The sequence below is a fragment of the Acipenser ruthenus genome, chromosome 4 (assembly GCF_902713425.1).
Source record: "Acipenser ruthenus chromosome 4, fAciRut3.2 maternal haplotype, whole genome shotgun sequence".
NCBI lineage: Eukaryota > Metazoa > Chordata > Actinopteri > Acipenseriformes > Acipenseridae > Acipenser > Acipenser ruthenus.
Window position 1 is genome coordinate 15691402 of NC_081192.1, and position 14114 is coordinate 15705515.

General features: G+C 38.8%; 1 protein-coding gene across 4 annotated transcripts in view; it reads left to right on the forward strand.

Annotated features, from left to right (window-relative positions):
* The first annotated feature begins 968 nt into the window (after positions 1 to 968).
* LOC117399383 (laminin subunit alpha-3-like) overlaps positions 969 to 14114 on the forward strand; it is a 120307-nt gene continuing 107161 nt past the window's right edge. For 3 of the 4 annotated variants that reach the window (XM_033998488.3, XM_033998489.3, XM_059022077.1), the window contains exons 1-2: positions 971 to 1463; positions 8239 to 8391. In XM_033998488.3, the coding sequence (XP_033854379.3) occupies positions 1191 to 1463; positions 8239 to 8391 (426 nt within the window). In that variant the 5' untranslated portion in view covers positions 971 to 1190. Of the gene's footprint in view, positions 1464 to 8238; positions 8392 to 14114 lie in introns of all 4 variants that reach the window. The other variant, XM_033998490.3, reaches the window with a different exon arrangement.

Genomic DNA, 14114 nt, shown 5'->3' on the forward strand with positions numbered 1-14114 from the left:
TAAATTCAACACTTTTCACAATATATCATACACATTTTTTTGTTTGGGGGGAGCGGGACTGTGTGGCAATTTTGTACCTATGGGTTAGTGTATTGCTTAGGGACAAACTCAATCATTATAGTTAATATAATTAAGGTGTATGATACTTCCAATTACTAGATTTTGATTGTTCAAAAATAATAAAAGAAAAAGGTGGGTGAAGGCAACACAAACAACCTATTGTAAAATAATAATAATAATAATAATAATAATAATAATAATAATAATAATAATAATAATAAATCATAAATGACTGGGAAGATGTCCTTGAACTCCCTAATTGGTTGCCTATGAGCACCACAGTTGATACAATGAAAAGGGTTTAAATTACGTTTCGCTGTAAATAAAATAAAATAAAAATAATCGGCTGTAAACTCACTTGCTCACTGTGCTGTGGAAACATGATGCCTGCATTGAGGGTAACCTGCAAGCAAAAGGCCCTTGTGTGAAGTGTTGTGTCGCTGTCCCGTAGAGTGACCATACTGTCAAGTTTCACTGCCCTGTGGTAGGAAGTCATAGGAGGTGTTTGTGTTTTTTTCCTTGTTGTTTTACCATGTTTTCTCCTATGGTAATACTATGCATTTACCATAGTTTACCCTGGTTTGTCAATTTAAAAAAAAAAAATGCCTTACCATATCTATCTGTGCGTTACAATGCTTATCTATTATTTACCATGCTTTCATTGTTCTTTTTAGTTTATTACACTTTGCTATGGGAAACTTTAAGGGTAGTGTGTGTGCGTGCGTATTCGCGCGAGCTTTTAATTGTTTTACATTTTTGTAACAATGCTAATGTTTTGTAAGTTATAACAGTAAACGAGAGCACTGCGAATATTTTGAATTTATCTCGACTATATCCATAGGTCTGTTCTGGGAATTATAATCATTGATATCTGACACCCCTCAGATGACACTTTGACGGGGAACAAAAAAAAAAAACACTCCACACACAAGCTGTTTGAAGATAATGTCCTCTTTTCTAAAACATGTTTTTAAGGCGGCTTTGAACCTGAAAAACAGAATTGGATAACGTTACGCTCCTATGCAGGGGCAGTATTGTAATCAGGAGGGGGTGTGCGTGTCTGCATTCATTTTTATAGTTGGTTCTATTAAGCTCTGTGCTGCCTTCAAAACATTCAAGGATTCAAGAAAATGTCAAACATGGCGAGAAGGAAGAGGGGCACGGATTCTACTGCCTTGCTCTTTTCTTTACTTCTCTCAGTTCTCCGTTCGGGATTTACTCAGATCCTCGTAAATGAAGTGACTGGGTTCAGTCTCCATCCCCCTTATTTCAACATCGCCGAGGGAGCACGGATCTCTGCCACAGCGACCTGCGGAGAAGATGAAGCTGCCAGGCCCAAGTCAGAGCTCTACTGTAAGCTCGTTGGAGGACCCACGGCCGGGCTACCTAGCCAAACGATACAGGTAATTATAAATATAATGCGGAATAATTAAAAACTTTCACAATACTAGCGATGTATGTGGAATCACTTTCTACTCGCAAATGCATATTTGAATTCAGATTTATTTAGCGGCTATAATTTTATTTTATTTGATTTAAAACACGTTTTTTAAGGTATGATAATAGGTGGTAAAATAGTATTAAGCGTGTATCTGCTAAACAAAACGCATGCTTTGTTAATGAGAATACAGCATGCTATAAAAACATATTTCTAATTGTTCTACAAGCTGTTGTGTAGGTTATTGTTTGGAAGCAAGTGAAACCAGGAACCAAAACAATAATAATAAAAAAAAAACACATTTGAAATTTAATTTTAAAATTTGTTAGGAAATGTAGCATTTGCCATTCTGAGTTCTACCTGATAGGAAAGGTAACATACTGTTCGCAGTGTATTTAGCCTTGTGTACTGTCATTTTAGTATTATCACACTGACATCATGCTGGTCCAACAGCACATCCTGCAAGTGGAAATTAGAACGCACTTTTGTGATGATAGTGTAATTATCCAGATGTACTGCAAAGATTGATTTATATGGTTAGAGTTTTGTTTTTTTCAGATTGTATGGTAATCTACAGCATGCCTTCATTTTTAAAACTAAAAAAGATTAAAACGATTACACTGGGCAAGAATTTAAATCCAAACTAATTTCCTTGTTGATTTTTTTTTTTCTTTTTCTGGTGAGCAGATTGAGTGTGTTACAATCTGGCCAATTTGTTGGCATTACTTCTATTCCCACTTTCCTAGAATACTTACTTGTGGTCTTGTGGTGCATTGGGAAACAGTGTTGCATTTGTATTGGGTAATTTTAAACTGCATAGATGCCAGCTACAGTATCGGGCCTCTTGAGACACCTCAGTTAAAGGTCTTCAAATACCTTGTGCAGTTATACTGTATGTTTTATCTTCATTCAGGAACATTAGTGGGCAACCAACACTTAAGACCACATGTGTATAAACTAAGGGACCTTAATCCTGTACTCTGTGAGGACTGCAATGCATTTATTAGCCCATTTCTTATAATCCAGAATGCTCACAGCAAGACTGTATTTTGGAATATACCAGTACTGTAATTACTTACATATGTTGCAGCTTTCTGGCTGCACACCTAATCCACCCCTTACTTAGAGGTGGCTCAAACTTTTGTTTTCTAACTGTTTTATTTTAGGTCTTGAGTCACTGTTATGTAAAACTGTTACTCACTTGCCAAATGGTTTGTTCACAAAAGAACAGCCCCTCGAGAGACTGTATTTTTTGTATCACACACGCCAGAATCGTTCACAAGATTGACATTTTGGGGGGTGGTGTATCTCAGTAATCGTCATAGTGACTATTAACTATTTTATTTGCAATTCAGATGCTTTCCTGACATTGATTATCTTTATACAGAGGAACTGGCTCCAGTTGAAGACTAATTATATCTAAAAGTTGAAAGTATTTTGGAATAAAAAAAGATATTTCCAAAACTGGAATGGTTTTGACTGTGCATTTCAGCGAACATTCTCCAAATAACAATGTAAAAAAGTTATTTCTGATATTATTCTGTTGTTCATTCGGTAATTTGTTTTATTTTTACATGAAATTGAAGCCACACACACATATAAATATCGGGAACTAAAATTACACCAATTTAGCTTGAAAATATGTATTTTTTTCCAAACTGAACAAGCAAATGTTCTTTATGTTGAAGAGGTAACTAAGTAAAGGATACATGAAGTGTACAAGGAGATAACAGATAACACATTATAGACTGCTTAGGAACTTTCAGCCAATCAGTGCACATTTCACCTTCTGTAATCCCCCGAGAAACCCTATTTATGACATTAACCGTGTCACTTTTATTTTTTACCGTGGTGTATTCTCCATACTGTATAAGCACTGTTGAAGTCACCAGCTTTAAAAAATCATACCTGAGGCACCTTTTCAAATTCTATTCAACTGCAAAGTCCATTCAAAATGATGACATCACAATCTGCAGAGTACCTTAGCCAATTAACGATCTCTCTTCATCAACATTTCCCTCTTTTCAATGAAATTAAAATTAAATAAAGGTGGTTTATGATTAGAAAACAAATATACTGTCTGTGACAGAAGTTGCCCAGAGAATGAGATGTTCTGCTTCAACAATCAGCAGACTAGTCCAGAGAAACCAGGAAACCAGCTGTGAGGGACAGGCCACGTCATGGAAGGCAGAGGGTCACCACACTGGCCCAGGACCGTCACATCCGACTGATCCATCTGCGTAATCGTTTTCAGACTGCTGTGGTTACAGCACGAGAAATTCCAGGAAGAATGACTGTAGCTCGCCGTCTGCATGAAAATGATTTACATGCTCGGAGGCCGTTCAGGGGTAACACGTTGACAGCTGAGAGACGTAGTGAAATCACCATCTTCTGAGGGTGAGAGAGAGAGAGTGGTGGAGTGTTTTATTCACCGATGAATGCAGTTTTGCCCTTGACAGACCTGACGGAAGACGATGTGTGTAGAGATGTCATGGTGAGCGTTACGCGTCAAACCGAGGCGTTGACTCGGCAGAATCCAGGCTGTAATAGATTTATAGGACTGCGAGCATCTGTGTGCATTATATCAACACTTGCAGCTCGTAAACAGATCTTGGCTAAGTTTCTGCTCGGCCCATTCATTTCTTCTCATGCCGATATTACCCACATACACAGATGTTCGCTGTCCTATAACTAGGGCTTTTGTTTTTCGGTTTTTATCAATTCCATTTTTTGGTGCTTATTTTTAGCTATTTTCAAGTTTTATGTAAATCGTTTTTTCCCCCATAATGCAATGTGACTCGCAAATGTTGGGTGAACGTTCCAGATATACAGTACGAAGCATGGCAGACAGCACAGAAGAAAATCTTTCTCTGTTAAAATGAAACTTGAAGCAGTGGACTGAGTAAGAAAAGGTAAAACTCAAGCAGCAGTTTCAAAAGATATAAATGTTGCAGAATCTACATTGCGTGGATGGATAAAAGACAAAGAAAAACTAAGAGGTTTTCTTTTTTTTTTTTTTTTTAATTTAGTCGTTGCCAATTATTTTTATTATTTTCTCCCAATTTGGAATCGCCAATTATTTTATTATGCTCAGCTCACGCTACCACCCCTGCGCTGACTCGGGAGGGCGAAGACGAACACATGCTGTCCTCTGAAGCGTGTGCCGTCAGCCGACCGCTTTTTTCCACACTGTGGACTCACCATGCAGCCACCCAAGAGCTACAGCGTCGGAGGACAACGCAGCTCTCGGGCAGCTTACAGGCAAGCCCGCAGGCGCCCGGCCAGACTACAGGGGTCGCTGGTGCGCGGTGAGCTGATGACACCCTGGCCGACCTAGCCCTCCCTCCCCCCGGGCGGCCAATTGAGCGCCGCCCCTTGGAGGCTCCCGTCCTCGGTCGGCAAAGGAATAGCCTGGACTCGAACTCGCGACGTCCAGACTATAGAGCGCATCCTGCACTCCATGTGGAGCGCCTTTACTGGATGCGCCACTTGGGAGCCCTCTAAGAGGTTTTCTTGATAAGATTAACTCCAAAGAGGGCTGCTCTAGGGAAAAAAAATGTGCTGCGCTAAAGACAATTAATTACACTGCTTTATTCACTTGGTTTCTGCAGGAACGTCATCAGGGAGGCAGGGACATAAAAGCACGTAAGGGGGTACCCACATGAGCGCGGACAGAGCCGAGTGAGACAAGCTGCTGTGTGAATGTGCTGCTGTGAGAGTGCAAGACAGTTTGTTGTTTTTGATGTGGTCCTGGCTAACAGGAGCCAGGAATAATCATCCCAATAAACCGTGGGTTAGAGTACCTGCAAATTGTGTGTGTCTCCTTCCTTCATTTTTCACCGTACACTTGGCTGTGGGCATGTAAATCATTTTGGGAAACAAAATGCCAATTTTCGTTATAAGGCAAAACACAAATAACGTGGTCTTCTAATTATGGACTCCGACAACTGCATTATAACGGGGTAGTGCTGTATGTATAGTAACTTGACAGTACTTGCACACTAAAGTTGTACCTTTACCTTTACTTTGCTGTCTTCAATAACCAAACCCTTATGGTCACAGGCACATTCTTCTGGGGTTTTTGGGTGTCTAGACATTTTTAAAATTTCGCCACAATTTGCAATGTTGTTTTAAATCCTCCCTATATAACTATAATATAGTTGTAAATTCCGCCAACAAGCCTCCGTTTCTGATTGTAATCTCGTTTTAAATCTCTTAAGCGGAGTCTCCAATAGAAATGTAGGAATTTGCTGCCACTCAGTAGTTGATGTGGGTTTACAGTATTCAGAACAAATCAAGATAGATACACGTCAGGATTCAATTAACAACGTTGAAGAACGTTTCCGTTTCTTTGAAAGGGAAGACAGCTGTCATCGGGCCGTGTAATGTGAATAAAAAAGTATGTTTTCATTTGGGTGCTTGTGAAGTCATTTGACTCGAGTGCGATGAAACGCTTCGCTGTAACTTGTACATTACATTATACTTCACTATATTTTGTTACTATTTCCTTCTATTTTTTATAACCCGCACATTTTATTTTTTATATCGACCTAATAAAGCTTAAGGATGACAAGTCTGGCAGAATTGTTTGTGTTTTTAAACAATAGACAAGTGTAACGTAATTGTCCTTTCTTGTTTTAAGGTCCTGTTTTTTAATAGAAAATGCTGGTGTGACTGACTTTATACAAATCAGTCATTCGTTTTGGCTACAGGCTGAAGTTGCTATGTTGTCAATTGACTATTTATGACATTTGTAATTAAAACTGGGTTTAGAATGAAAAGTCAATTCCATAGAAATTTAATGTCAATAATGTGAGTCTAATTGGTTAAATGTGGCATTCCTAAGGTGTTCAATGTAAACTTCTTAATGTGAATTACACTCACAGTGCTGTTTTAAGTTCAATACAGTATGTGCACTTTTGTTTATGTAAGGATTTAGCCATCTTCAAAGGAAGGAGAATAAAGGCTTGTATTTGACAAGTGTTTGCTAACCCATACTTCTTTTTATGATGCATTTTGAAAAAGAAACATGATTAATGACCTACATGTATTGTGGACTAGAGTTAGGTGGCGAATATAGAGCTGAGAACTGAACAGTTGGTTGTCAGAACAAAGGTGAAAAAGCCAGGATTCAGAAATATGTTGATGACAGCTCTATAAAAAAGACCTGTCAAAAAACATAGAACAGCCTTTTGAATATAGGCCAGTAAGGCCACTGTCAGGGACAGCTCTGCTGAACCTCAGAACAGTCATCACACGCCAACACAAGGTGCAAGTCAGGAATTGTTAGATTTCAACAGTTTGTAATGAAATGCAAACATTGTACCTGTGACAAGAAAATATGAAAGGCAGGCTATGGACCAAGAAGTGCTTTCTTTCTTTAACCCTGAGACTTCATCCTGTTCATAGTATATGGGGGTTAAAGTCCAGGTGTGCTATTCCATGGAGAGGCAAAGCTGTTTTGCTTCTGTACTCACCCATGTTAGTTTTTGTTAATTTTTTTTGTAGATTATCTTAAACTTTTTCCAAACTTTGTAAGTGGATTTGGAGTTTATTTACTGACTTTTAACAAAATAGCCCACACCCATAATAAAGCCACTGGCAACGAATTCCCAGCTATGCTAATTTAATACTTAGGGGTACACAAACGTGACTTTTTTGTCCTTGGTTGGTACCCATTGTAGATACTACTTAAGGCCAGTGTGCAGTGTATTACATCTTATAGCTAAGAGACAGAAAAGTCTAAGCTTAAAGCAGTCGGCTATCCGAACACCAAACACGAAGATAAGCAAAGTGTGAAAGGATGAACAAATGTATCTGTGCTTCGCAAAGGGCTACGTTATTTATTTATTTATGTATTACAAAGGGCTGCATTTTTGTAGTAGCTTCAGTATTTTTTATAACATTGCTTATAAAATAATCAAACTATAAAGCACTATCATTTTATGAGTCAAATGGCATTAATTTGAAATGTTGAATAAATGGTGTCACATAATAAAAAAAAAAAGATACTAAATGAAGAGGTATCTAAACTACTCCTACTGTATGCTCATGTTTTCCTATTTGGTCAAAGAACCTCTCAGATAATAAAGGATTGCTTGGTGGTACGGTTTTTACGTATAGTAGAAAGTTGCGCGAGGTTATGTCACAAACAGGATTTTGAGTGCTTAAGTCTCGTAAGCATAATATATGACTTTCGGACATGTTTCCATGCAAAACAAGCTGAGTTTTTGGTCAATTGTATAGCTGTTTAGTGCAAGAAGATGATTTACCTACCCCTTAAAGTCATATAGCATTTTAGATGCACACTTCCTATAGTGTGTGAAATGTGCGTGGTATGTGCGGCTACGTCACATAAATCATGACTGTGGAGAGAGTGACGACTTTCTAAGCTGCATGGAAACCTGGCCATTGTTAACAAACTTTTCCTATTTGACTTCAAAATTCAAACAGAGAATAAGAATGCCACTGGACAAAAATAATTGCAAAAACTCCACAATCGTTTGCTGAGAACGCTCCAGGCTATGGGATATGGAAAACTGTTCATTCCTCTTTACACTTACACATGGTGTTACTCTAATTTCTACAAAGCAGTCAGATTAACAATTATCCCAGTCTCAACATGAAAAATTGGTGTGTAATGTGAAAATGAAGCTCTTTCTATGTCTTTGATGGATTAGACAGTGTGTTTACCTCATTCAATTGCAAATTGATAACTGTAAGATTTGTTTGCCTTTCAGGGCCAGTACTGTGATTACTGCAATTCAAACGACCCCAATAAAGCTTACCCGATCACTACTGCGATAGATGGGACAGAGCGCTGGTGGCAAAGCCCACCTCTTTCTCGGGGGCTGGAGTACAATAAAGTCAACGTCACCTTGGACTTGGGTCAGGTTAGTAAACAATGACAATTATTTTACACAATATTATGATCCTGTAAGTTGAATTTATGTGATGGCTGATGGTTATTTTTGTTCTGAAAGGAACACTCAGGAAACAGTAAAGAATGCTAAAATTGCTTTGGTTCTGTAATGTCCAAGAAAGTTGTCACAACAAAACCACGTCGCGTGGTTATCATCGCATACCTTTAATAAGTGTGCAGCAGTGTGGAGTAGTGGTTAGGGCTCTGGACACTTGACCGGAGGGTCCTGGGTTCAATCCCAGGTGGGGGACACTGCTGCTGTACCCTTGAGCAAGGTACTTTACCTAGATTGCTCCAGTAAAAACCCAACTGTATAAATGGGTAATTGTATGTAAAAATAATGTGAAATCTTGTAACAATTGTAAGTCGCCCTGGATAAGGGCATCTGCTAAGAAATAAATAATAGTAATAATAATAATAAGTCACGAAAGGGAGCCGTGAGCCTGGGTGGTAATACAGATGGTAAACATGCTGTTTAGAAGGAATCAGCCAGAAATAAGGAGCATGCCTGGGCATCCAGACGAGCTGTGCGACTCGTGCAAAACCAACTCGAGACATATTATTATTCGATTTATATATATATATATATATGTATGTATATTATATATGTAAGCATAGTGCTGCTTTAAGTACAGTATGTGCACTTTTGTTTATGTAAGGATTTAGCCATCTTCAAAGGAATAAAGGCTTGTACTTGGCAAGTAGAGTGAGGTGGCGAATATAGAACAACTTGAGTAATTATGTTCATCTGGCATGTTAACAGTATCCATTGTACTGGGAGATGTCCTGATTATGTGGGTTGCTTCTAAAAATTCACAAAAGAGCAAAGCTGCACAGTGCTTTGAAATACCCCTCATCTTTAATCTGCCATTGCCTTAGGAGGCACTTTTAACACAGCTTCTACAAAGGTTGGAGCTAAAACATGAATGGTTTATCAGCTTTCCTTTCTTATATAATTTTCTTTTTTTTGTTTGACATTCTTGAAAACAGGGATATCTTGGCCCTTGTACATGTTTGGGAGACGGGGCAACCCTCCGTTTGTTAAATACTGTGTCCTCTTATAATAAAAACATGATGCAGAGACACGAAGGAGAGAATAAAGTATTACATATTTGAAACAAATAAAATGATGAATTTATTAAATGTATTAAAATAAAAAGTTGAGATCTGGGGAAATAGCCCTGAGCTAGTGTTAAACAGGGAGTGGGGAGTTAAAAATAAATACTGTAGCTAGACTGAGAGTTGCACTGATGTTGTTGTGTTTGATTTGGTTAACATCCTGGTAACATATATATACAAGTTTAAATCAGGAGCTGAATTTATGCACGAGCTTCAGGTGTCCAGTATATGATTCACTATACATACACCTCCTTTTTCATTTATCTATTGCCAGTGCACTTTAGCAGCCACAACACATGTGAAGTTCCGATAGTTACACCTATTGAATCTACAGTATTTCTGACAGGCACTATTGGTAAGAACACTCACGTTTGAAACTGGGTTCTCTTGTGTTGTGTGTATATATTATAAAAGTCACTAGACAACAACATCAACTTAAATAGCTTTTTATCATGCCATGGCATCTCGAACTAAAAAAAATATATACAAATCCAGCAGTGGATGCATCTTTAATTTCTACTGGCCGGTTCTTATTGCTGAGAGTATTCTCAGATAATGTGCTGGTATTATCAGAATGACAAAGCACAAATATGAATGGATTAAAAATGATTTTTTTACCCAATTCACCAAATATGTTAACCCTAAATATTTATAGTTACAGTGTGTAGCATCCATATGAAAAGCACAGAATTGAAAAGCAGTCATAGAGAGATGTTTTACATATAGAGATAATACTTTAAAATTCACATTCACTCAGTACCAGTGAAACACTGCAAAATAAATCAAATATATTAAATATTAAATACAAGTTTTTTCTTATAACAAATGCACTGGTTTTTTTTTACGGGTTGTTATGGTTTGAAAACATTAAGTTCAAATAATTAAAATCTTTGCTTTGTCAAAAGTGGGAATCAAACCTACACCTTTTAGGGGTACTGAGACTCAGACCGCTAAACCAGATCTCAGCTGCAAAGAAACAAAATGCAGTACCGCTTTTCTTACCGTTCTGCCTTTATCCACTGGCTTCTATTAATTTATCGGTAACTAAAAATTATCAGGATCAGAACTATGAAAACTGAGAGATATGTCAGCTGACAAAGGCAGAATGAATTGGTGATATTTTAATTGTGTATTTAAAGGGGAACTCATCCAATGCATGTCTGTGTATGTTTGTATTTTTGAACTTGCTGGGTATTGCATTTTTAGCAGAGGTTTGTAATGTAAGGTTTACATTATTTCTAGTTTTGTATCATTAGGAAGTTGATTTGCACCTTGGTTTGCATATTTAGTCTGTATTTAGGCCATATTATTCTGCACTTTATTAAACGTTTGGCCATTGCTCTGTTTGATTATAGCACATTGCATTTGGGTCATTATAACTATATAGCTCTGTATAGCTTGTGAAGGAATATGTTATAGTATGTACCATTAAAACTTTTTAGTGTTTGTTGGCTAAATAAATGGTTGAATTTGATGAGACACTGTAATTTGTCTCTGAATTACCTGACCTACCCTATTTTAAAGAGAATGTGTGCTGTAGACAGCTGGTAATTTCTAAAATAACTAACATCTTTTTGGGTGTACTCAGACAATGGCGTAGTCGGACGATAAAATAATTAAACATTGGGTACCAACCCTGTTTTTCCTCCATAATTTAGTTGGCTCCCTGTACTTGGGAGGCGCTACAGTTACATATTGTTAAATGATATGACAATGTGTTTGTGTGCATCTTCTTATAGTATTTAAGAAATTTATCTTCACACAGTTAAGATTCAAGCCTCATTTACATTTATTTATAGATTTATAGTTAATTACCATTTTCCTCTTGAATTTACATTGTTACAGTTGAAGTTTTTGTTAGTATGTTTTAGTATGTGATTTTTATGTCACAGAAGCATTCACCTAGTATGCTGCTGCAATACAAACGTTTACAAATATAGCCACTTTTACATATATGCTTTATATTACAATATACAGGGTATCTTCCTGAACTATATATTCTCAAAAAGAAAGGAAATTCTTGGCATAAAACGTTGTTAATGCATCAGTTAGGGTTGATATTAAAACGACAAAAGTAGGGAAATGTGATGTTAGTGTTTTTAACCCTATCTCCACTCCACCCCCCATAATGGAGAGGGGGAGGGGAGCACTTCAAAAACAGGACACCCCATGCGACAGATGCTTGACACAATGATATCAGTACCAGCAAAATGAAGGTGTATGTGGTCCACTGTTATGAAACTGTGTTTACATGGGTGAGTTTACATGCTGTGTCGTTGTCAGTTTGAGAGGGCAGCACCAATAATATGGCTCAAACAAGTGTTTTCCAGGGTCATACTGGATGAGCAAGAGAACACAGACAGAGATGTTTAATGGGAGGATAGCCTCATCGTCACTATTGGTGTGTATGCACTGTGCTGTCATACCAGTATGTTCTGTGTTCACCATTTCTCCAGTGTCTATGGACTATGTTAGCGGATAGCACACACATGCTTTCTATAAATAGTTATCCTTACACAGTGTGCCTTCTTCCACGACCCTGGCAGCCGCCCGGTAGGTCTCTAGGAAACACTTTGGGGTGTGCTACATACAGCACCACCCCACCATGGTGCCCAGCATGCAGGTATTTCTCTAACACACTGGCAAGGTAGCTGACCTCATACAAATAGTGGACCATGATGATGGATATCTTTTGTATTATCTGCAGAGTTGTATGTTATTTATTTTACCTGATGACGGCTGTCTGTGGTTACTTGTCTTACCTTGATCCTTCCACTGCTCGTAAGGGGGAGGGGGAGGGGGAGGGGGTGGAGTTAGGGTTGAAAATCCTAACATCACATTTCCCTACTTTTGTCGTTCCTTGTTTTTTTTGGGTTCTATAAAGAACCATAGTAATACAGCAACAGAGGGTTCATTGTGGAACCATTGGGAGCTCCGTAATGCAAAACTTCAAATATGAAGCACTGAATTTGGAACACCCTATTTAGAGTTCTGTTGGGTCAAATGCTTCTAGCAATTGAAGGCTACATCTTGATATCTGCTTGTCTGAATTTGGTCAAATATTGCACTGGGAATTGTGCCACCTGATTGGCTGAGACAGGCATATCTTATTTTTTTATTATTATCATTTTTTCTTTACCAAAATCCATAGGTTGCTTAAATTAAAATGTATTTTGAAAACAGTAAAGTGGTTACTTTAAAGGTTGCAATCTTAGCCCCAATAAAGGAGCATGTTGATTCATGTTAGAAAGGAGTGGTGTAGGGAACATATCCAGTTTTTAACCGTAACAAAAATTATTGGGTGTGATTACTTGTACAGTCATATCAAGAGGAACTCCCTGGCCTGTGGTCCTGGTCAGTTGTTTGGACATATCTTTAAAATTGGTGAACTGGTTGTCATATAACTAGCCCTTATTATATAACATTTTATACCACTGTGACAGAGAGTGAATTAATCTGAGTCAACAATCTCCCTCCTGACCTGTGAGGGCATGGTATAACAGGAACAGTGTGCCCCGGACTGGATGGTTTGACAGTTCATTCCAGGGTCAGTTGGAAGTCGGCCATCAAAAAAGGGGGTGAAGCCACAATACTAGAAGTCAGTGCCTTACTGCGGTAGGCGATGTGTCAGTCATGAATTGGAGGAGACATGACTGTACTCGCTACCAAAGGGGGCGTGACTGAAGGTATATCAGGGGATGTGGCCCGAGGGATCTGTTTCTTTGTTATGGTTGAGAAAAGACCTGTAAAGGATGGAGAAAAAAGTAACCGTGAGTGTTTTGTGCTTGTTTGTTTACTGTATTAACAGTGTTTGTTTTGTAATTATTAGCCGGCTAGCACCTGGGAGCTGTCGCTGTTAAGCCATCTGTTAAGCCAGATTACAAACACCAGCACCAGCCACTATAACTGTGCATTCACCACCAGCACGGGAGTGCCGTGAGAAAGGATGCAGAGCTGTGCCTGTACTTATTATTAATTCGGAACTGAAACCCTGCATTGTTTAGTTGTGCAATTACACATTGCACTGTGTAGTTCACCCATAAACTTATTCCTACATTCCTCCTCAACTCACGGCGGTTCGCCACATAGCTCAGGGACCCAAGGCTCAGTGGGCGTCCTCCGATCCCACAGGCAAATCGGAAATTCGAGAAATTCGAGAGCCAATGTCTGCAGGCTACCGGCCTCTGGAGGACAAAGACCAGCCCAGCAAAACTCCGCCCCCAAGCTCACTTGCCGGCCTGTAGGGGTCACCTCAGAGCGGTGAGGAGAAACAGTCTACGCCGGATCCCACCTCCCCAACCCCGGGAGTGCCAAAGCCAATGCGGTGCCCCCACGGAATCCCCAGCAAAGACCGGCTGCATCGCACAATCAAGATTCGAACTTGCGATCTCTGGTTGTATGACTCACCCTGCTTGCACCGCGGCAGTGCTTTTACGAGGTGAGCCATTCAGGGACCTTTGCTTTGATAACGTTTTGAAAATGAACGAATATCAAAATCTTGAACGAATATCCGACCATGCAAATTCCATGTTCGTCCCAGCACTAAAATAAATAAACACAGAAAAGTCAAAACAA